Source organism: Psammomys obesus, unplaced genomic scaffold (assembly GCF_907164565.1).
Source record: "Psammomys obesus unplaced genomic scaffold, mPsaObe1.curated_primary_1811, whole genome shotgun sequence".
In the NCBI taxonomy this organism is placed as follows: Eukaryota; Metazoa; Chordata; class Mammalia; order Rodentia; family Muridae; genus Psammomys; species Psammomys obesus.
In genome coordinates this window covers 4148964-4172687 of record NW_026587216.1, presented here as the reverse complement: position 1 = coordinate 4172687, position 23724 = coordinate 4148964, and the positions used below count along the sequence as shown (strand labels likewise).

Sequence of the window (23724 nt, the reverse complement as noted above, 5' to 3'; positions counted from 1 at the left end):
GACTAAGTTTTGGAGGTTTTGACTGTTTTGTTTGACATGTCAAACTGTTAAATTTAGGCTGCCCTGAGGTTCCATTTCTCTTCCTTGGAAACATACGGATCAGGGCAACTATTAAGATCCCTTGAATGTATTTTATGAGCTAAGAAGGCTTTCTTGCCTTAACTGTTCTCTGTGTCTGAGATGATGTGTGATTGTGAGTTTAACTGTCAATTTGAAAAAATAAAATCTAGATGCACCTTGAAAAGAGAGTCTCAATGAGTGATTGTCTCCATTGGGTTGGCCAGTGGACATGTCTCTGGAGGCTTTCAATTAAGCTCACTGATTTAGGGAGACCCAACCCACTGTGGGTAGCACCATTCCCTAGGCAGGGGGTCCTGAACTATTTAAGGGTCAAGAACAGAGGTAAACATAAGCAAGCAGCATGCATGTCTTTATTTCTCTCTGCTCTTGATTACGTATGTGATGCAACTTCCACAGTAACTGCCCTGCTATGATGGACTCTATGTAACCTGGAATATGCTGCTATAAACCCTTTTATCATAGCAACAGAACTGTAACAAAGACAACCTGTTACCTCCTGATCTTCATAATAAATCATGTGTCTCTTAAGCTAATATTTATCTCCTGTGGACAGACTATCATGGAATACATACAATCAAGTTATTCTACCATATAAGATCTCTTTCACAGTAATAAAGCAAATGTAAGTAATCTAATCCCCCATTAGATTCCATCTTTTTCCTTTCAATTCTGAAATGGCCACTGGATGATTTAGTTATTCCTCTTTGATTTGTAGTAACCAAATTATAAAATTCCTTACCTCTCTACTGGAACCACTGAAGATTACAGTTCAGCGCCAGAGATGAAGAGAATGTTCAAGCTAAATGGGAATTTAGCTACGACCCAAACACAACAGCAAGAACTCCCAATGCCCCCGAGGAATTGTTGGAGTTCTGAAAAAGTCTCTGGGGCTGTGTTTGTTCTGACAAAATTTAGCCAAAAATTTTAGCAGTTTAACTTTACCCATTCCTGTGGTGGACTTCCTTTGAGCCAAGTTTTTTGATCTTACAGGGGTGTTTCTGACGAGGGTTGAAAAGTTAGGACCTCAAGAGGAAATCATGGCCACTCCAACACAGGTGCTATGAGAATTTTCTTGGAGTTCTGTGGGTTGAAGATTCCAGATAATAGGCCTAACCTCAGATTCCTAGAATATCCTGTGTTGAGCTACTTGTGAACAAACAAGGAAAGACACTGATCACAAGACGAGAACTCAGAGGTAAAAGCTCTTTAGAGACATGGACAGTGCTCACTTCTAGGACACTTTTCCAGGAGAAATATACACTCCCCAAATTACATACCCTCTAATGAGGAATTTGTCCCCAAATCCCAGACCTTTTAATGATATTTGGCTGAAAGTTGAGAAAAGGTGTGTCTATTCCTACCTTTTGAAAGCCAGAAAAACATCCACTGATCTGATAGAGCCCCACCACCTCCTAGCTCCCCTCTCTGCTTTACTCACTTTTTCTATAGTATTCTCCTTTTTCCAACATGGATTTCTTGTCTCTCTGCCTCCCTCCTTCCCCTTCCTGGGGGAGAAAACTCCATAAGGAGAGGAGTAGCTGTTTGATTGGTTCACTATTTCATCCCCATCACCCAGGCCACAAGATACTCACAAACTTATCTGTAGTGAGAGTTTTTGTTTTCTTTAAAAACACAGAAATGTTCTAGGAATATGATTTTGTTTTAATCCCAGGAGTGGGGCGTGGGGCCTGCTTCAGATTGTCCACAGCAGCTGACTATGATTTGCCTTGCGCTCTAGCAGGGGCGTGATTTTGCCAGCTAAGGACAGTTTACGTTTAGAACTCTGGGGGCTCTTCAGAGAGTGTAAATGCTAGAGCCCCAAGAGGGCTCGGGGTGGGGGTGAACCCCCTGCTGCTCTGCTGCTGGTTGCTCTTGGTTGTTGGAGACATCTTGATAGCGAGGATAAATCTCACCCCAAGGAACCTGACACCCCTAACCAGCAGAAAGTAGTCTAATGATGTAGACATTTCCCCCTCTGACCTTCTTTCTCTCCTACCTAGTGTTGTGTGTGGGGAGGCTTGGAAGGGATAGAGGTGGTATAGGGAGGTTAGAAAAATGAACCCCATAAAGTAGCCCAAAGCCCAGCTACACTTACTGTTGAACAAATGAAGCCAGAGACTCTCCACTAAGACACTAGGATTAGTGTCCCTTGGAGTGAAAATGGCAAGATCTCAAAACCTAGAGACCTTCACATGACGGATTGCCTGACACACAGGTTCATGCAATCTTGCCTCACGTCTGTGAGGAGGCTGCATGATAACACAGATACCCCAGGAAATGTTGCCTCCACACACATATTTCAACAAACAATTCTCCTATGAACATGTCAGTCGCTGGCTCGACTGAGTCAGGACCCAGAGTACATGAGATAAAAGGCATTTGATTCAAGTTACACCAAAGCAGAAGGCCGCCACTGGTGGGTTTCCCAGACTTTGAGATGGAAGCCATGACTGAACAATCCCTTCATGATGAGGGAAAATGATCATCTTCCCTGGGTCACGGGGAGAAGCTGCTTTCCTATTCTCTGCATCCTGTTTCTACGTGGCTTCCTAATGACACCTGGTTAAGCCTAGCCTCCTTGACAGCTGAGGTAGACTATACTACCCACAGAGGTAGGAACCCTCTACATTTTGCCTCGAACAACCTCTGCCCCTCCTCTGCCTGTGGATTACTCCTCGGCTACCCAGGTGGCCTCTCATCTCTCAGGCCTCCACACCCTTGGCTGCGCTGCTCATTTAACTTGTACTGCCTTTTTCTGGTTCCTAATCTGTTACTTTCATGTTCGTTATCTAACTCCTCAAAGTCTAGATTAAACATTGTCCCTTTGCAAAGAGTTATTTATGATCTTCTCTCTGCTCTCCAATTAGAATTGGATATGCCAGTTCTGTAGTCCTACAACACTGCTGTGAAAACACAACACAAGAGACGAGAAGAGAGCAACCCCATTAAAGACGAAGCATCTGGCTCCTCCACAGCATTTCTTGAGGCAATGAGTATGTTTTAGTTACCATGGTAACACACACTAACTCAAACAGAGCAAGCCTGAAGTAAGTGGATTTGAATCCACTAAGAACCCCATGATTTTGATTTTCAAGTTTTTATTTAATTTTATGTTTGGGTGCCTTGCCTGTGTGTATGTCTCTGTACCACCTGCATGCCTGACTGCCATATCAGGTCCCTTAGAACCAGAGTCACAGATTGTTGTGAGCTGGGAACTGAACCCGGGTCCTCTGCAAGAATAATCAGTGCTCTTAACTGCTGAGCCAGTGCTCCAGCCCCCGACCTGAAATTCTTAAATGTAAAATAAAGCAACATACATGTGTCTTTAGCAGAAGAGGCGAAGGCAGGCAAAGATAGTAGCAGGTCTGTTTGTGGTTTCCAATTAAAGAGTCCGCATTGCTAGGACTTTAAAAGAAAGATCTCCTGACTAATTTTCAAAGTTAAAAAAAAATGGTGGCAATCATTCATTTATTCATGATAAGAAGGCAAAGCCTAACAATTAAGACCAAAGCAAAGAAGCAGATAGCAACCTTGAGTTGACTTTGGTTATTTTATCTGCCCTCATCTGCATGCCAGAGGGACAGTTACATGCAACCCGCTGATTGCCAGGACTGAGCCACTTGTGACCCGAGTTTAGCCTATAGTATGTTCTCTGTAAAACACCTGGTAGTTGGATGAAGGGATACATGAGTGAAATATGTTCACCAAGGATGAAGTAGCTGGGTGTTCCTGTATTAGTGAGAAGGACAGGGCGATCATGTGGAGATGGACAGTTAGGTGACACAGTCAATTTATGGTATACGGGCAAAAGTCCAAAGACTATAACGAAAGAGACAAAGTTCAAGGGAGGCTGACAACCTCTCTTTTAAATATTTAAAAGGTTTATGATGGGAGAAATGGTTTTCTCTGGGAATAATGCCTGCATTTTCAACCGAGCAGGGATCTAATAGACGTTTTCTAAATTCAGGTCTGTAAAAAGAAACGTTGAAGTGTTTTTAAACTGCAGAGGTCCCTCTTAGGAAGTGGTAAGTATAGAAGCCATCCCTGAAGATGCTCAGGCAATGTTAACGTGGTCTTCACAGGGACGCTGCAGATGGGCTGGTAGCATCTTGTGGGATGCTGGACTCCAAGGTCCCATCACCCCTAAAGCCTGTGAGTCTAAGGGAGGAGGGCCAATTCCAGCCTCCCCTGACACAACATACTGAACTATATCAACTGAGATGTATTACCTGTTTCCTGGAAAATTTCATTAGCTTCACTCTTGGAAACTTGGAGCTTTCAACGTAACCATGCTTTGGTGGCTCGAGGAGAACAAATTCGCAGGCGAGACTCTCAAAATACTTGCTCGGGATCCGGAGGTGATCCTGCAGAAGAGCTCTGGAGCCCCCTTCTTGAACTGTGAGATTCTGCACCTCCAGAGGTATCCACCTCGGGATGATATCCAAGAGCATCTCCACTCTCCCGACCACCTGGGAGTCCTTGATCACTTCCAGGGTGAACTGATCCTTTTGTTGGCCGGGAGCTGTCTGTATATAGAGGACATTGCCATCGTCAATGTCCTGCTGGGTGAAGCTCAGCGGGGACTTCCCATCTGCTCCCACGCCGACGTCTTCTGCTGTGGATTTTTGGAGGTGTCCGTGCCTCGGTGGGGTTCTGACTACGAGCACTGCCTCTGAAGGGACACCTTCTTCATTCCCAGCCTTTCGGTCATAAACCACAACACACAGACACAGAAGAGAAGCATACGAAGAACTGTAAGAATCAAGGCCATTGGTAAACCAAATGGTTTCTCTTAATACCAACAAGTGGCTTCATTTACAAGCAGGGTTGTCACACAGCTTAAGACCAGGTCTGATCTAGGGCCCATGCCAATGGAATATCAGTTTTGCTCACTAAATAAATAAATAAATAAATAAATAAATAAATAAATAAATATTAAAGTCAACAGCAACTGAGTAGCTATGAAGTATTTACACACAGCAGTAAAACAACAACAACAAAAAAAAAAAAAAACCCAAATATTCCAAAAAAAATTTTAGGTAAAAGAATTAAACATTCTAAGGAGAGGGCTGGGGACTCCTCTAGCATCTAGCACATGCATGGTTTGATCCCTAGCACGACGGCAGGAGACTAATAAAAAGAAAGAATCAAGGATGGTGGAAGAGAGAACAGCTGGCTCAGAAAAATTTCACAACCGTGGAGGAAAGGGCTTTCCCCTTTTTTAGTTCTACTTTCACTAGCTCAGCATTCCTATACATGTTCATTTTATTGATTCAGCAAAGTCAATTTTGAAACTGTCTTGCCAACTCATTTACAGTCACAAGGGCAAACACGCCCCCTGGTGGTGAAACATTAACTCTCTAAGCTTGAAAAAGAATTGTGAAAAAGTTGGCGCCTTAGTCAAGGCTCGCTATTCACCGAACTGATTCATCTCTGACATTCCTGGTTTGTACCTGAAAGCAAGACCCTAAGGCAGGGTCAGAACAGCCTGCATGTGTGCCCAGCTTTGCCCATCCTACAGCCTAGAGGAGATTCCCCTAAAACTACAGCCTGGCCAAAGGGACCCACTGTGCCTACTTGGAAGTTTCAAGGTAGAAGCCTGAGGGAAATGTGTGGCTCTGCTCTCACCCTGGTACTACCAGGCTTCATCCATCAGCTCCAGGAAACTAAACAAGGCCACATCCAGAAATCACCAAGGAGACTGCCATGGTGTCCTCCGCTGTTTGGGAAATCCTTTTCCTGTCTATTACTACTTCCTCCCATCATGGATTAACCCATGTCACACAAAACATTGCTAGTACTGTTAGTAACAAATAAATAGAGAATCTCTTCACTTATCATACACTTCCCTCCCTTGATCCTAGTTTACGCTACACTAAGCAAGGGCACACCCATGATGGTGTGTGTAAACACAGCTTTAAAACAAGGCTGAACACTATGCAGATTTTATTTCCAAGTACTGGAAAGCTGGTAGGATCAAACCGAAAACCTCCTAACTTTTCGTCTCGGTGGCACATAAATACGTTTATAAGTGTGTGCACACACATGTATATTAGAACTATTCCCAATACCATGAAAGACACACACACACACACACACACACACACGTGTGGGAGGGGAGTAGAGATGGAGAGGATGTTCTCAGAAGCAAACAATCGTGAGCTCCTACTGGCCTAAGCCAATAAGAATGCTCAGTGCTTCGGACATCACGTACCTGGAGCCTTCCTCTACTCAGTTTTACTTGTTTTCCTTCTTCAACTCTAAGGCTCCTGCTGTACAGAGTCTGTGTGTGATGCTGGTGACCGTCCAAGGACACTTGAACACTGATGCTCACATCCAAGTAGGTGTCTTTAACTTTCACCGTCAGGTTAAACATATCAAAGTGGCCCTCGCCGTTGTGCCTATAAATCACGTGTCCCTGCTTCAGGTCATGCTGGGAAAACGAGTGAAACGCCGAATTGTTGACCAGGAGTCTGCCATGTTTGGGGGCTTGCAAGATGTGGAATTCAAACTCATGGTCTGTTCTGACATCTTGGTTTGTGGTGACGCTCAGGTTGGTTGTCGTGAGGCAGCTGTCCCTCCCTCTGGGTACGAGCAGACCTGTGTTGTTGACTATGTGGACATAGGCCTCTGACACGCTGACCTCGAAAAGGGATGACGTGTAATGGTCACCGTCTGTCACAAACAGCAGGAACCGAGCAGAGTCTGGGCCGCGATGCTGGAAGAGCACGCGCCCTTCCTCCAGGTCCTTCTGTCTGAACTGGTAGAGCTTCTGAGATGGCTCACTGGCCTTCACCAAATCTCCATTTGGTATGCCACGCCGAGTGTAGAGCAACTGGCCGTCGTCAAAATCAACGTCAGGGTCGTGGTAGCAGAGGTCTGCTAGCGTCAGTAAGCGCTGACTGTCCCGCACCACGTGGAAGACCTTATCTACCACACGCACTGGCTTCTCATCATTCTTCAACTCAACAGAAATGCTGACTTTGATTTCTGTAAACAGGTGCTCAGAGGCAAGGCTCCTGACCCCTCCCTGCTGGCCCAGACCTGTGGCAGAGGCCAAAACAAAGAATTCATCAGACTGTGTCTCAGAGTCATCGTGAACATATACCAGCCTTCCACCCACTATGTCTTCGTCTGTGAATCCAGTGATGCTATTGTCACTTCCCAGAGGAGGGGAGGAGCTGAGCAATTTCAGTTCCCCATGGCGAGGACTCTTGGTGACGTTATACTGGAAGACATGATTGTCCAGTGTTTGAACAAATAATTCTGACTGTGTAATTCCTGTCTGTTCTCCTTCTCTGACAAACAATCCAGTGTTCGTTAAAATGATACGTGTCTTATCTGTTTTAAAATTTATCCTGAAGGGATAATCTTTTGATTCTATGTTTTTTACAATAATTGAAAAGCGAAAAGTATCCTGTGAGTCTTTCATGGGCCACCCCTGGGGCTCATAGCTTACCTTAGAGTCTGTAATGTTTTTTTGGCTGAAAACAGAACTCGTTTTAAGAGCCCAATTGCCAAGCAGCAATTTTCCTTTCTCAGGTGGAATCAGTAACTTGAAATATATTTCCCTCTCAGCTACTTCCAGACTCCCCGTTGCAGCCTGCAAATGACCAGAATCCAGTACTTCCTTGTTTGCGCTGCTAATCTCTAGAGGGACATTTTTCAGAAGTGTCGGTTTCAGCCACTGCACAGTCACAGGAAACAGGAGCTCTTTGCTTACCCTTCCTTCTAGGCGGACTTGAAACTTAAAGCCATCTGTAGCGTTTTCATGCTGCGGTTCCTTGAATGAACTGTAGTATCGGATTCGACTCCGGTCAACGGAACGTTGAGAAAAGGTACTGACTTGTTTCCATTCTCCGTTGGATCCCCGGTGCTGAATTTGGCCAAACTGAGGTGGATGAGTGATGTCGTAGCGAGCGTCCATCTCATGCGGTCCGCCATTCACCTTCACTGACAAGTTGTTCCGAGTGATGAGAACGGCGCCGCCTTGCGGTACCACCACGCCGGTCCCATCGGCCACTTCAAAGTCCCAAGGAACAGCCTTGATCCGTAACACCACAGTATTGCTAACCAGCTCACCATCCGTTGCTCTCAGAACAATCCGAGAGTTTCGATGACCCCTGTGTGCATAGAAAATGTTGCCCTCTTGTAAATCCGCTTGCGTAAAACCACTGATGGGTCGCCCAGGGTCCTTGGCATGTTCTAAAAAGCCAGCATCTGCGTTGAAGGTGCTGAGAACCGAAAACCTGAGATGCTGAGAATCTGTGTCAGGATCTGACACCTGTATCACGCCGGGGGTCAGGCGTTGCTTGGTGTTCTCAAAGAGAAGCAAGGGCCCTTCTGGGAGCTTCAGGGAAGGGGGGTCATTCACCGGAAGGACAATAATGTTAAAAATGTGTGGAACAGGATCCTGCAGCTGGGATGGCACTGACTTGTTGCTACTAGAAAAAACCCAAAATGTGAAAGAATCCGTAGGCTCTTCTGCACCATCATGGACATACCACACGTTCCCATGCCTCAAATCTGATATAGTGAAAGTCCTCTCCATTTCTTGTGCGGGCCAAACATCTATTTGAAGGAACCCGTGAGCTGGCATTTGCTGTATTTTAAAGAGTGTCTGGGAATCATCAATGCCCAGACCCATTGAGTCCACGTTCACTTTGATGTGCCTTTGCCCCAGTAAGGCTCGTCCACCTTCCTGGACTTCTAACTTATTCAAAACCAAGAAACTAACAGTTTGACTTTTCAGAGAAGTGGATCTCGTAGCCGCAGTGGAAGTGGCTGGCCCTGGCTGGAGCAGGTCTTCCACAGCCACAGAAGGCTCTGTACCATGGACAGCCTCACCGGCACACCCAGCAGAAACGTCTTTGGAAACAAGTGCATCCCTTAATGCTCTCTTTTCCAGGTTGGCTTCCAAGGCTCTCAGGCAACCTTTCAGAGAGAGGCCTCGAGCAGATTTCCCAGGCACAAGTTCTAACCCCCTCACTGTCTCCCACATCCGGTTATCCAGGCCTCCCACGAACAGGGGGCCTTCAGATACAAACACTTGGCTCTGCAGGGGCAACGCCGCCCGCACCCCTCGTCCATCTACCGTGAGGTCCAGATGCCTCCCCGTGACTCTGAGTTGAAGAATGTGCCACTTGTTGTCGCTAACCAAGCTGAATGATGAAAGTTCCGTTTTTGTCTCGCCCCTTCCCACACGAGCCTTCAGCAGACCCTCATGGATTTCCAAGGCAACATAATTTCCCCCTCTGCCTGACTGAAATAAAAGCAAGGCTTGTGAGGTTCCAGTTCGCACAGCAAGCCTTAGTACCCCTTCGCCACGGACCTTCCATTCTGGAAAGGTGACATAGGACCTAGAGCTGAAAAAGCTAATAGCCTCATTCTTCCCAGCAAAAAACTCATCGTTACACCCCAGGGATACCTCATAAACCTTCTTAAAACCAGGGTAAGACCTGAGGGATGTCAGGATCTCCCTCTGGTTAAACACCACACCCTCCATGCAGCCGCGGAAGTTGGGGGTCTTTGTGTCCAGGTAAGGAGCACTGAGTTCCCCGCGACCTCCTACATAGATCCCATGGTGAAAGGTGAAGTTCTGCATCCCAGCAGCCAGCTGGCCAGCTGTCTCATAATGCTTGTCGATGACCAAGGACACGTTCTCCTTGCCATAGTACAGCTCCACCGAATGCCAAACCAAATTGTCCAGGTGGAGCCTTTGCTCAGAAAGGAGGATTGGTTCACTGGTGCCCACATTTATTTTCACCTAAAGGAGACGAGAGCCATAATTAGCGAACCTCATCAAGATGTTCATCTCTTGGTGACAGGGGGATGGGGTTGCTCTGAATTAACCTCCCTAAAACTCATGGCGAGGCTTAGATCCCCAACCCACCAGTGCTGAGAGGCGCTGAGGCCTCAAAGCCGTGATTAGGATGTAAAGTGGGGTCAACGCAATGCCCTTCCGGATGGTGAGTTCTCTTATGGAAACGGATTGTGAAATAAGCGGGGGTTGCTAAAAAGTAGGCTTGACTCTCGCTTCTCCCTTCCACCATGAGGCCTTCACCAGATGCCAAGCAGATTCTACCATCATCCTCTTACACACCCAGAAATGAACCTATTGTCTATTTCCTTTATAAATTACCCAGCCTCTGGTATTTTGTTATTGTAAAAGAAAGGAAGGAGAAAGAAGAAGGAAAAAGAAGAGAGAGATCGAGGAAGGGAGAGAGGGAGAGAGAATAAATTTGGGCATGAAAACCTCCTCTAGTGATAGATTAGATGTTGAAGTAAAACAAAATTTCAGAGTCAGAATATTTAAGACATGCTGGAAAAACTGGAGACAATTCCACCCTAAATAAACGGTATATCACTTTATTCTAATGAGAAATGGTTTGTTCTCTTTTTCTGTTGCTTTGTGTTCTTTAGTAACTGAATGCTTATATAGTTTAAAGATTTTTTTTTAAAGCATACCTGTATTATTCCTGACAGAAGTTCTATTAGGCAATAGTCGATTTTCCCAGCTGCAAGAAAAAGTAAACTTTGTGGCTTGCTAGTTTGAAATCTTAATCGAAGCGATAGCTCAGGGGAGACTTCTGTGATGTTGAGCCCCACGTAGCTTTCACCATAAAAAGATGCTATGGGGAAGGAAAGCACAGGTCAGGAAATTTGCTATACAATGACTACGCTCTTCATAGACTGACCCTGCTGAAGAAAGTTGCCTTGCCAAAGGTAAACTCCTGCTCCCAAGAGCGTCCCACAGACCCTGCACGGATTCACAAAGGCCCTGCTTTCTCTTTACTCAACTCAGGACAGCTGGGAAAAGACCGCTCTTCATCAGAACCCTCAAAAGGAGCAGCCAAGGCTTTCAATGATCCTAAATAGCAGTTCAAGTTCATCTACACAAGTCTGCTGGCTTGCCTTCTGCAGGGCTGGATTCCAAGTTTCCTCTAATAAACCTCTTGAATGTTAAGTTCCATCTCAGACTTAGCTTCCACAGAACCTAGCTGGCAGTAGGGTGGCCTAAGAAAGTGACTCTGGGAGGTAGCTGATGCTGGCCCACCCTCAACTGAAGTGACAGTTAGGATGAGTGTCACTGTCGTAGGTAGGGCCCAGGAAACCCTGGCAGTGACGCTGAGGTTCCACTGGTTATGAGCCGGTATGGCAGAGGGGGAAAAGAGCATGTACTAGTCCAGCTGCGAAACACTACGCAATAAAAAAGAGGACAAATATAATTATAAGAACAATGAAACGGGGTACTGATTGACAAGCTTGACTAAAACATAAGCTTTGGAGAAGTCAGTGTTAACCATGAACTATGTCCTTCTCGTTTCCCACAGCAGGGCAGAGGAAGTCAAGATTCATACCAAAGAACCAATCATTGGAGTAGCCAACTTCAAAAAGTCTAAACAAGCCCAATCTGATGAGGCAAAGGCTCTCGTTGGATGAAAGCAGGGCACGGGATTGGAACTCTGTGTGGGTGCAGTCAAGTGCCTTGACTCCTAGACACCCTGGAGCCCTCTGAGCCCACAGATGTAGATTATTCTCTACTCTACTCTGAGGCCAGCACTTCAGAGTTTGCAGAAGCCTTTAATACCAAGGTACCACTAAAGATAGACCTCTAAAGATAGCTAGGACAAATGGCAGGTCACAACCCAACCTGCCTGGGGTCATGGTTGGCTGGATTTGAGATGGACAGTACACATGCAAAGAGGGTATCCATATGATTGAATGTCTCTTGGCAATAAATAAATGACTATAGTCTGCCTCTCTCCCTCTCCCCCTTTCCCTCTCTCTTTTTGTTTCTCTCACCAGGCTTTCTTCTTGTAGCCCTGGCTGTCCTGGAACCAGCTCTGTAGACCAGGCTGGCCTCAACTCAGAGATCCACCGAACTCTGCCTCGAAAGTGCTGGGACTAAGTGTGTACGACATCATGCCAGGCTCAGCAGTGGCATGCCGTATATGTGTTGTGTGTAGAACACTTATGACAAGCAGGGAAGCAAAAGACGACACAGCAGTGTCGGAGAACCAAAGTCAATACAATACACCAGTGTAGGAACAAAATAAAATTAGAAAGAAAAAGAACATGGCAACAGGTTACCTCCAAGAAAATATATAATTCTCTAAACACTAGAATCTAAAGAAAACAACACTAATGGAATGCCCAAAATGACTTATTAAAAATAAGGAAGCTGAACTCAAGAAAATATAGATAAGTAAAGCAAGACCAGCAAAACAATACATCATGTTAGTGAGAAATTCAGCAAAAAAAAAGAATGTAATATATATGCACACAGTAGAGATTTTTTTAGCAATAAAGAACAAAGCTACGTTATTTGTAGGAAAATGGATGGAATGGAGATCCTAATGTTAAATGAAATAAGTCGGGCTCAGAAAAGCAAATATTATATGTTTTCTCTTATGAACAAAGTTTAGACATAGATATATGTCATGAAAGTAGAAGGGAAACTGAGAGAAGAAGAGTGCCATGGGAAGAAGGAAAAAATAGGAAAGGAAAAATGTGAGAAAATACACAACATACATGTATGAAAATTTCAAATTAAACCTACCATTTTGTAAAAATGAATAGACATTAGTAAAAAGACATTAAAAATATCTAAAACATAAAAAAAAATCAGCAAAGAAATGGCGATCTTGAAAAGAAATTAAACAGGAATCTTGGAAATGCAGAGCTCAACAAGTCATTTAAAAACTTGTCAAAATCCTCAACAACAAACTAGATCAAATAGAGGAAGGAGATTTGAACTTGAAGACAAATCTTTTGGAAAATCTCTATCAGATAAGCAAGAAGACTGAACAGAAGAAGAAGGAAGAGAAGGGGGAGGAGGAATGATGAAGAAAGCCTTCAAGAACTTTGGGACATCATTAAACATGCAAAGGTTGCATCCCAGAAAGGCCTAGGGAAATATATAAACAGGAAGGTATATAAAGTCTGTTAAATGACATAGTGGCTAAAACCATCCATCACCTTGTGAAAGATTTTGGATGTCCAGATATAGCACAGTCAAATGACCCAAGCAGATGTGTCCAGAAAAGATGCTCCCATCAACTGTATAGTCAAACTGTCGACATCACAAGACAAAAAGAACTCTAAACCTGGAAAGAGAGAAGTTCCAAGTCATACTTACGAGAATGTTCATTAGACCAACAGATTTTTTTTTTTTTTTATTTTTAGCAGAGTCGCACTATGTATCCCAGGCTGACTTCTGAATTCAAGACCCTGCCTCAAGCCCGTAAGTGCTCAGATTGTATTACTCAGGCATATACTACCATGTCTAGTTGCCAAACAGCACACCTCCAAAAAAATTTTTTTTCAGATCAGGAGAGAACAGGATGACTTATTTCAAATTCTGGAATAAATATCAACCAAGGAAAATACCAAGCAAGATTGCTGTACCCAACACAGCTTCCTTCATAAACAAAGGTTTGCAAAATAACTAAACACCAGGAAATTCATCACCATCAGGTGATCGGCCATGGAAAAGTATAAAATCTTCCAGTAAAATAAACACACAAAAGAGACACAGCAGAAACAACCCTTGTCAACATAACAAAACCACCAAACCATCAAGATGAATGAGTGGAAGAATAGAGCAAATATTACTCAAAACAAATAAAAAAACTGTCACAAGAGTAAGGCCTTACATAGATAGATAGATAGATAGATAGATAGATAGATAGATAGATAGATAATCTTGAATGCAAATAAATTAAATTCCCCCAATTAAAAAATAAAAACTGGCTGAATGGACTTAAAAAATAAAATAAAACAAAACAACATGCTACCTATGAGGAACTGACCTCACTGGTTAAGATGTGTGCAGATTGGAAATGAAAGCATGGAAACATATCCCACAAAAACAGAAACAAAAAAATCAGAAATGGCTATTCTCGAATGAGACAAAGTATATTTAAGGACAAAACTGCAAGAAGAAATCAAGAAAGTCAGAATATAATGACCAAAGAATCAATGAAACAGGAACACGTAACCCAGCCAATAGTCTCTGAAAGTTAAAGGCATTTTCCAACAAGTCAGATGACCCAAGTTCAGTCTGATCGTGTGACCTACACAGTGGAAAAAGAGACTCAATTCCAAGTGTTGCCCTATGATTTCCACACGCACACCATGGTATCACTCACATACACACACACACAAGTACAATTTTTACAACTTTAAAGACTATAAACAATTATAAGTACATACATACCAAGTGTAGAGGCACAGAATCCCGGCCCCCCCAAAAAAAATCACCACCATCATTAATAGAGCTAAAGAAACAGACAGGATCTAATCCTAACATCAGTGGGAGAACTCAATAAGACACTTTAACCAATGGATAGACCATCAACAAACATAATTACACTATACTCTAGATCAAATGATTCAGTAAACATGACAAGGCATTATGATAAAATATTTCTTACATTGTAAAAGACTGGAACTTTTGTTGGGTCTGACGGCCATAGTTGGTAGCTTAAGACTTAAGACTGGAACCAGCCTGTTTATTTAACATGCCTTTAACAGAATAATGAAACAACAAACCTTACCCGGCTTGTATTTCCATGTAATCAGCTTGTACAGCTGTACACAGCTGTAGTCTTAAATCATGTAATCTTCCTTGCCCATGACCCAGAGTAATGCGAGTATGTTATGATAATCCTTCTCTGGAAACAGCAAAAAGAGTCTGAAAGAAGCTTTATAGAATGAACATCCACCATAAGTGGTGGGTACAACATATGGATATTGTTTGATAAACAATAATATTTATTATCTGGGTCAGTTGGAGTCAATGACTTAATCTGTTGTAGAACTCTGTTAAAGGTTTCTACGAAGTATCCTTTGTTCCTTCCTTATATGATGCGTCCTGTGCTAGTCAATAAACACAGAGCAGAGCCCTTTGTTAGGAACACACAGACACGCAGAGACAGACACACACAGAGACACAGACAACCATAAAGGGACAGAAAGACATACACAGGGGGCAGGGGGCAGAAACAGGGACAGATTTACCAGACAGCTTTCAGGAAGGCACGGTTTCAGACTCATGAATCAGCTAGAAAGGAGGAAGGAAGACTCAGGGATGTTGAAGTAGAAAATTCAAATGCGTGTTCACTGTTGGTTAAATGACACCAAGGGAAAGTGTTCTGATTTCTTTCCTAAATGTGAACACCGACACATTATTAGTGAGTTTGAGCTCATTATTAATGTGTTCAAACCAACTACAAGCAGGCATTTTCAGAACATTTCATCCACAACAACAGAGTACACCTTTTTTTCCTTTAGCACATAGAACTCCCTTAATTGATCGATCATATATTAGGTTCAAAATAAATCTCAACAAATCAAGCAAAAATTGCATCAGTATCTTTTCAGATCACAAGGAAAACACAACTAGAAATTAACAACCAGAAACTGCAGAAGCTATGCAAATTCACTGAGACTTAACAAGGTGTAACTCAACATGACATGGCTCATTAAAGAAATCAAAGAGAAATTCAAAACTTTCTTGAAAGACGTATGAGTAGAAATAATCTAACAAAACTTATGGGTCACAGGGAAAGCAGAGGATGTGTCTTTCAAAATAAATGAAAGGTTTTAAACATGTACTCTAATGATACATCTCAAGGACCTAGAAGGTGAATCAAACCCCAAATTAGTCAAAGGAAAGAAATAACAACAATCAGAGAAAAATAAGAGACTAAAAACAGAGATAAGATCAATGAAGCAAATGGTTTCTTTAAAGATGAGCAAAAGCAATAAATAAAATACCTAAAAATAATCTCAACCAAAAAAGTAAAAGAAAGAAGAAATAGAAAGCATCAATGAAAAAAAAAAAAAAAAAAACAAAGTGATTCTCAATAAAGGCATTAAAAACATACACTGGAGAAACAGCACAAGGGAAGCTGAATGTTGGAACCTGACCCGTATCTCTCACCCTTGTGCAAAAATCAACTCAGAACTATCGAAGTCCCAAACGTAAGACCTAAAAAAACTCGAACTACTAGAAGAAAATAAAGAGGTCCCTCAACTATCTCATTGATATAGAAAGGACTCCAAAAGCACATAAAAACAGCAAATGAAACAATCAACAAAGGAGGGACAACTTGAAAGATGAGAGAAGATACTCGCCAACCACTCAACCGACCCGGGAATGGTGTTCAAACACACAAGGGAAAGGCTTAACAGCAAAATGAACAGATTCCTAGGAAAGATCTGAACATGTCTCATAAGAAGAAATACAAATGGCCAATAGATGCATGAAAATGTTTGATGAGATTAGCGACTTGGAAAATTCCAATTCAAAACTAGAATATCATCTTACTCCAATTAGAATGACTATTATCAAAACAACAACAAATGCTGCTAAGTATACGGAGAAGTAAAGAAACATTTGTACACTGCTAACAGAAATGTAAACAGGACAATCAATATGGAAATCCCTCAAAACAGTCAAAGAGCCCCATTTCTTAGCAAGTAGCCAAAGGGATGTAAGGAAAGCACGGGACAGCTACATACATGTCTGTGTTTTCTGCAGAACTATTCAGAGTGGCAAATGGAAAACTGAAATTAGATACCTTGACAGAGATAATATCTGCATGTAGAATTCATTCCTATTCAGCCATAATAGTAATTACAGCAAACGGGTGAACCTGGGAACATTAGGTTAGTGAAATAAAGCTGATATGTAGAAGTCTTTCTCTCTGTTTTGTTTAGTTTAATGGTCATTCTTAACGTAGGCAAGTATAATCATTAAACTCAATGCTAGATTATAGAGCTAACGTCATTAAGATGAAGCAATCATGAACCTCCCACCCAGCTGAGTTTATTCTCCTGAGTGCCTCCCTCTACCCCAACCCCAACCCCAACCCCATGTCCCCATATCCCAACTTCTGATGGGCTTGGAGGTTGTATTGTTAAGTGTTCAAAGCCAGGAAGTGCTTTCTAAATCATAAGAGCTACTGCTACGATGACTAAGTAACGTTCATAAACACTATCCTTATATTTTCCCATGTTTCACCTCTCTGCCACTAATCAGTTCCAGTCCCAGCTGGTGGCCAGAAAATTCCATCCCCTCCAAACACAAACAAGGAAGCTGAGTTTAAAACTTCTGGTTTGGGCTGGAGAGATGGCTCGGAGGTTAAGAGCACTGGCTGCTCTTCCAGAGGTCCTGAGTTCAATTCCCAGCAACCACATGGTGGCTCATGACCATCTATAGTAAGGTCTGGTGCTGTCTTCTGGTGTGGAGGCATTCATTCGAGTAGAACACTATATATATATTTAATAGATAAAATATTTCCTTAAAAAAAAAACAAAACAAACAGACAAACAAAACTTTTGGTTTGACAGTCAAAAGCCACTCAATGTCCTTATTCACCTCAGAGTTGACCACGCCTTTTCAGCCCCCAATACACACCTCAGGACAACAATAAGAACAAACAGGAAAGCAAGTGAAATCCCTTCCCAGATGGGAAAGGAGGCGACCTCTGGTGAAGGCAGGTTGTGATTTCAGTAACTAATCTGATTGAACAAAACCTGAAGATGCTGGCCTGTGTGCTGACGTAAGGCCAAAAATACTTCCTGCCAACCCACATTTGGTTAGGAGGTAGCTAAAAAAAAAAAAAAAAAAAAAAAAAAAAGCACAGGGCTCCTGGAAGGCGAACATTTGCACTGGCCTGCAGTTTCTCCCAAACTTTCAAGCTTTTTGTCACATTTTGGTTTTGTGTTTGGGGTTGGGTTTGGCTTTGGCTAACTATTTATTGAGTGCTTAGCATGTGCTAGGTATTGCCAGGAGCAGAAGGTAAAGGCTCAATTCAACATCTTGCTGTCCATCAGAGTTTAAAATGTGCCCAAAAAGAATAGTGCCCTTAAGTGGTGAAGTTGGTAGACTGGGAGCTGGTTTGGGTGACCTAGGGGACGAGGGAGGGAGCAATCAAAGCAAACCTTGTCTTTCCCAGGTCCACAAAGGAGCCCCAGGGTTTTCTTTGGTTTGAAGATTCAAAGGTAAACACAAGAGACTATGGTCCTCTTAGTTACTTTTCTGTTGCTGGGATAAAATATCCTGAGGAAAGCAACTTAAAGGAGAAGGGCTCTCTTACAGTTATGGATAGATATCCCATCCTGGCAAGAAGGACATGGAAACAAGCAAGGACGGGCACTGTGGCGGGAGCAGAAAGCCAGCTGGTCACTCTGCACCCGCACTCAGAACGCAGAGAGTGAAAAGGAAGTAAGGCCAGGCTAGTCAGGCCTCCTTCAGTGAGATTCCACCTTCTGAAGCTTCCACAACTTTCCCAAACGGCACCACGAGCTGAGAACCTAGAGTCTGAACACATGAGCCTATGGGGGATTTCACATTCAAACCACAACAGCTAATCACGTAATCACAACTGCTATTAATTAGACTACAGCTGAATCACTCAGCCCGGTAAGAGGACATGATGGGTGGGTGGGAGAGAGAAGGACCTAGGAGAACAGGAACAGGAGGACCTAAAGGACAGACAAAACAAAGAAGGGAAGTGTCTGCACAAGGGACTAAGGTCCTGCTTGGCTGAAGTACAAGACACGAAGGGAACAGGTACAGATGAGGCTGCAGCAACCTGCAGGGTGAGGGAGCCAACAGGCGAGAGAGGGGAGGGGCTGCCTTCTCCATACAAAGGGCCTTCTTTGACTGTTTAAAGCTGGCACGGTGGCACATACCTGTGATTCCAGCACTTGAAGAGGCAGAGTCAGGCAGACTTCTGTGAGTTCCAGGCCAGCACGGTCTACAAAGCGAGTACAGAACAGCCAAAGCTACACAGAGAATCCCTGTCTTGAAAAAAAAAAAAACACATGCATACATACATATGTACATACATATATATACATACATACACATACATAAAATAAATAGAGTGCCTTTACAATGTGAGTGACTGGCTGCTCCTTTAATGGCCTTTACAAATCTCTACTTAAAAAAAAACAAAGCAAAACTCTGTCACTAGTTATTATTAACATGCCGTCCCAAATGGCATGTGAATTTGGAGATCAAAAGCTTTGCTAGTCAGACCACTGCTGAGTTCTCAACGCACAGAACAATGTCCAGGACACATTGGACTACTTAATAAACGACTGCCTTGGAAAGTGGGACTCTATCAAAAGACGGTTAGAAAAGAATCAGTTGGGGAAATGACACAAGCAGACTGTAACTCAGAAGGTGACAGTACTGAAGCTTAGGCTGGGAGGGTAACAGAGTGAGTGAAAAGGGAGCACGCTCAGGAGTGGTTCAAAAGCAGTACCATCAGGGGAGGCAGAAGGAAGACGCTGACAGGCAATCCTCATAAACAGCCAGATGCTGGGGTTGGTTGAAACACATGGAAACCTGGGATGGGAAGACAATGTGCTTTGAGTTGTTGACATGCACACAAGTTTGGGGAGCAAATGACTTACTTGCCAACTGGACAAGCAGAAGGTTCCTCACTGGTGGGCCCGTGAGGAAGGCTGAACTCTATACTGTAAGCAAGGGGGAACATTAACTGGCTTTTAGTTGTATTTTAGAGAAACGGGTCTGGTGGCTCTGTGAGCTAATATATAAACTAATTAAAGAACTAAGAAAAATATTTCAGATCTATTTGCTGTCATTAAGAATCAGAATTACTTATCTGTATTTTTAGTGCCTCGGGCAATGTTACATCTTGTCTTTTAACATACTGCTGTTCTTCAAATCGAATTCCATGAATATCATGGCTGTAGAAACTTGTCTTTAAAGCCGAAATCGGAAACAAAACCAACCAAAAAAAGTTCTCTGGCACCATACAAAATCCTAAGGTGAGGTTCTAAAACAAGCCCTGCACTGGAAACCATCGCATACTCGTGTGTGTGCTTTGAGCTCAGGAAATCAGTTGCAAGAGCGAATTTTGCCCTGTAGATCTTTCTTTAAAAATCTGTACTGTTTTAAAATGGTGTGGATACTGTGGGCACACCAAGCTCAACTGGGATAGTTATTGAAGAGATGGGTAACTTTAACCAGCTCCTCTGAAGAAAAAAGAAAACTTACAAGTAATACATAACTTAGCACAAACATCCTAAATACCTTATGTGACCTACTGGCAGATTAACACAAACCCCTCCTCCTTTAAATTCAAGTCAGGGTAGAAAAATCCATGAGCCAAAACTTGCTCTAGAGCTGCAGGATGGGAGGCTGAGCAGATGCTCAGTGAGCTATGAAGGACAACTCTGGCACCAAGCCCCTGTGCTAAACGTGTTGCTGACGCTGTTGAAGAAAGACAGAAAGCAGAGGGCAGAGGGTTTGGACACATTAAAAAAATCTTCCGTTTTCAAGCTGATCTAGGTCCAGCAAACTACAGCCCTTTGGCTCTCTGCAGACTGCAAGCCATCAGGCTCTCAGCTCTCCATTTCACCCAAATACTAGCCTCCGTGCAATGGCTCTGGACTAGGTCCTCGGGTCACCCAGGCAAAACCAGGAGCTGCTCCATCCTTCCCGCTTCTCAATGAAGGATTCCTGTGTCTGGCACTACTCTGGGGGCTGCTGCTCCTGAGGTCTCCAATGCAAACAGTCCCTACTGAGTGGTATATTCATGAGTGCATGAGTGGTATATTCCTGGTGCTCAGTCTGGTCGAGCCACCAGCTCCCATAGCCACTGCTGTGCCACAGGGCCTATGCCCAGTTATTCATGCTCTGCCTATGGTACCTGCTGCCCAGATAGACTGTTTTGACCTTCCTCCTTAGACAGGTATGTCCATTCTGGACCAGGCTTCCTCCCTTGAGTGACAGTGCCTTCCCCTAAGATCTGAAGCTGTACAGCTCTCCGTCCTCTCCAATGGCATCTTGACTTCCAATGGCCAGAATTTTACGACTCTTTATCTGTCTTTTCTGTGCCCATGGTCAGACTGTAGGTGTTTCAACTATGAGGAACCAGCACTCTGAGACACCTGCTAAAAAAAAAAAAAAAAACCTTGAATTTTAAGGTACCAGTTGTAAAATACCCAGATATTTATTGCCCCAAAGAGGTAACAGTAGTTTTGACAGGTGGCGACCAGTGGGAGGCTATCAGGTCACTTAAGGCATTACTCCCAGGAGAGATTATGGTAGTTCTTGAGGAACCCTTGATAGCTCTGTGGAGTGTTATAAAATGCAAGATGAGCTGAGTCCTGGTCATTCTCAGGCTTCCTCCAGCCTTCATGCAAACTTCTGGCATGATGCCAAGGGCCAGATTTCCTCTCCAGAGCCAGCACCAAAATCATGAGCTAAATAAACCTCTTTTTCTTTAAGGCAAATCCTGTTTTGGGTTTTTTCTTATAGCAGGCTAATTAACCATGAGGGGTTTTAAGAATTCTTCCAAACGACTCAAGGGTAAAGACACATTTAAAAATACATGAGGAGCAGCAATGCGAAGCAACAGGTCACCCCAGTACTTCACTTCTCGGACAAACACCCAGTCAGCCTCGTTAGAAGGCAAAAGCAACATCTGACAAGAAGGTGGTCAACGTCAGAAACACTGAAGACAAAACTAAACTAAAACCATCGATGATGAGGAGCTGGCGCAATGTGTGTCCCATTATGTTCAAAAGGTGGCCAATGACAAGAAAGAGCACGCTTTACAAACCAAAATCCCTGCGTTGTGTGCTCTAGAAGTACTTTTACTAGACAATATCTATTGTCAGACAAAGGTAGCTCCTGCTGTGATGACTTTCGAAGCTGACCTACCATCACGCTGCGCCCTTCAAAGACTAAGAGCAGAGCTTGAATCCCTTGAGCAACTCAGCTGTTCAAGGAAACACCCTGAATTATGCAAGGAGACAAGGGGGAAAAAACTGAAGTCAAATTCCACACGTGGCAGCTCAGGAAAATATTCACAGGGCTGGAGTGATGGCTCCGTTACAAGCACAAACTGATCTTTCCAGAGGACCCGGGCTCAATTCCCAGCATCCACATGGTAGCTCACAACGGTCTGTAACTCCAGTTCCAGAAGATCTAACCCCCTTTTCTGGCCTCTTCCTACACCAGGTACACACGTGGTAAACACGCAGACAGGCAGGCAAAACACCCATAACCACACCCATTCATGACTGCAGGAACTTGGACCTGACTTGGGTGGGACAGGAATAAAGAAAAGGCAGACAGACCGACAACGGAAATACGGAAAGCTGGGGTCAGATGGTCTGAGCCAGCTACTAGAGAAACCATGGCTCACAGAAGCTCAGTAAAGAGACATGGTTATTGCAGATAGCTGAACACGGAGGCAGAGTTATTACATACAGATAAATGAGGAGAGGGGGTTATGCTATCCAAGGGCATGAAGAAGACAGGGTCATCAGGAGTAGTCTCTGTCAGGGGCTTTGGTGGACATTTTCAACACATACTATTAACATCCACACATGAACCAAGAAAAAGGCTTTGCCATTTCCCTCTTAGCCTCTTGGATGGGGGAAGGCTTTGCCATTCCAGTATGGGTTTGAGGCTCTGGGGTCCTTTGTATGGTGAAGCTCAGAGTTTCCTCCTCTCCATATATACATAAAATTGAAAGATAATAATAAAATATTCTTCCAAGCATCACAAAGCAGGGTTTGGCAACATTTTGGCCTATAATACTCGTCATGCCGTCTGGGCCATAGATGAAAAACATACATGTTAAAGCGCATGCTGTGGAATTCTTTCTTCAACACGGAAGCCACGCTCCTAACCTAAAGGAATACTCACCCTACTGTCTCCTACCCATGCTAATTGCATGGAAGAGGAGGAATGGAAAACAGTGAATAGGAAAGGAAGGAAGTGGGATTCGGATTCTAAGCAGTTTTAGTGAAGTCTCTCTGAAGTCGTTATGACCATAGCAAACGCACAGAGTCAAACCCAAAACCCAGAGAAGTAACCATGTAGAGGAAATGAGAGCACAGTTGGCCCTTGGGTTTGAGGTCTTCGGCTCACTGATTCCTAAGTCTCGAGCTTCTCATTGCCCCCACACTAAGGGCTCCCTGTCTGCAACCATCTGGGCCTGTTAAAGCTCTTTCACTGCTCTTTGGAGTCACTCTCGGACTCACACCTGTCCCTTCAGTCAGTCACAGCCCTATGCCACACCCACCCTTGGAACCAGGCATAAAGGGGCAGGACAGCCCACAGACCAGGATCTAGGAAGTAAGATGAGGAAGATGAACTTTTCCAAGCAGCTTCCTCACCAACTGAACAAGGTGGTGGGTGAGGAGTCTCCAAGGACTTGGATGGCCTTTGGAGCATTACTCTAAAGCCACTGAGGACATCGTAACGCAATGATCACACGCGCAGCGACGCTGTTTGGCCACCCCGAAAATGAGTTTAAATCTTCAGTATCTCATCCAAATACGAGACATGCAACACCTGTGATTGAGATTTCCTCTGACGTTTAAAAAAGAAAATGTCTGGAAGTCTTCTGTTGAATTGAGGGTGGAAAGGCCGAGGAACTGGGGCTCAGGCATGTAAAACATTTTAAAGAACCACGCGCTTAGTAATTTGGAAGGAAGGCAAAACACCACGGAAAAATAAAACATTTTATGTATTTGGGCTTAGAAAAGTTAAAATTCCCTGAGATGGAGCTTAAGTGACAAGAATCCAGGGGGTCAAAGAATATCCCAGAGGAACCGAAGATCCCCAAAGCCCTGCAG

At 43.6% G+C, this 23724-nt stretch overlaps 1 protein-coding gene across 1 annotated transcript in view; it reads right to left on the bottom strand.

Annotated features, from left to right (window-relative positions):
- The window catches only part of LOC129673660 (chondroitin sulfate proteoglycan 4-like), a 65249-nt gene that overhangs the window by 38507 nt on the left and 3018 nt on the right, over window positions 1-23724 (bottom strand). Inside the window, exons 2-4 of the mRNA XM_055603556.1 lie at window positions 10549-10712; window positions 6296-9847; window positions 4311-4781 (exon numbers count right to left, since the gene is read on the bottom strand). Coding sequence (XP_055459531.1) covers window positions 4311-4781; window positions 6296-9847; window positions 10549-10712 — 4187 coding nt within the window. The remainder of the gene's footprint in view (window positions 1-4310; window positions 4782-6295; window positions 9848-10548; window positions 10713-23724) is intronic.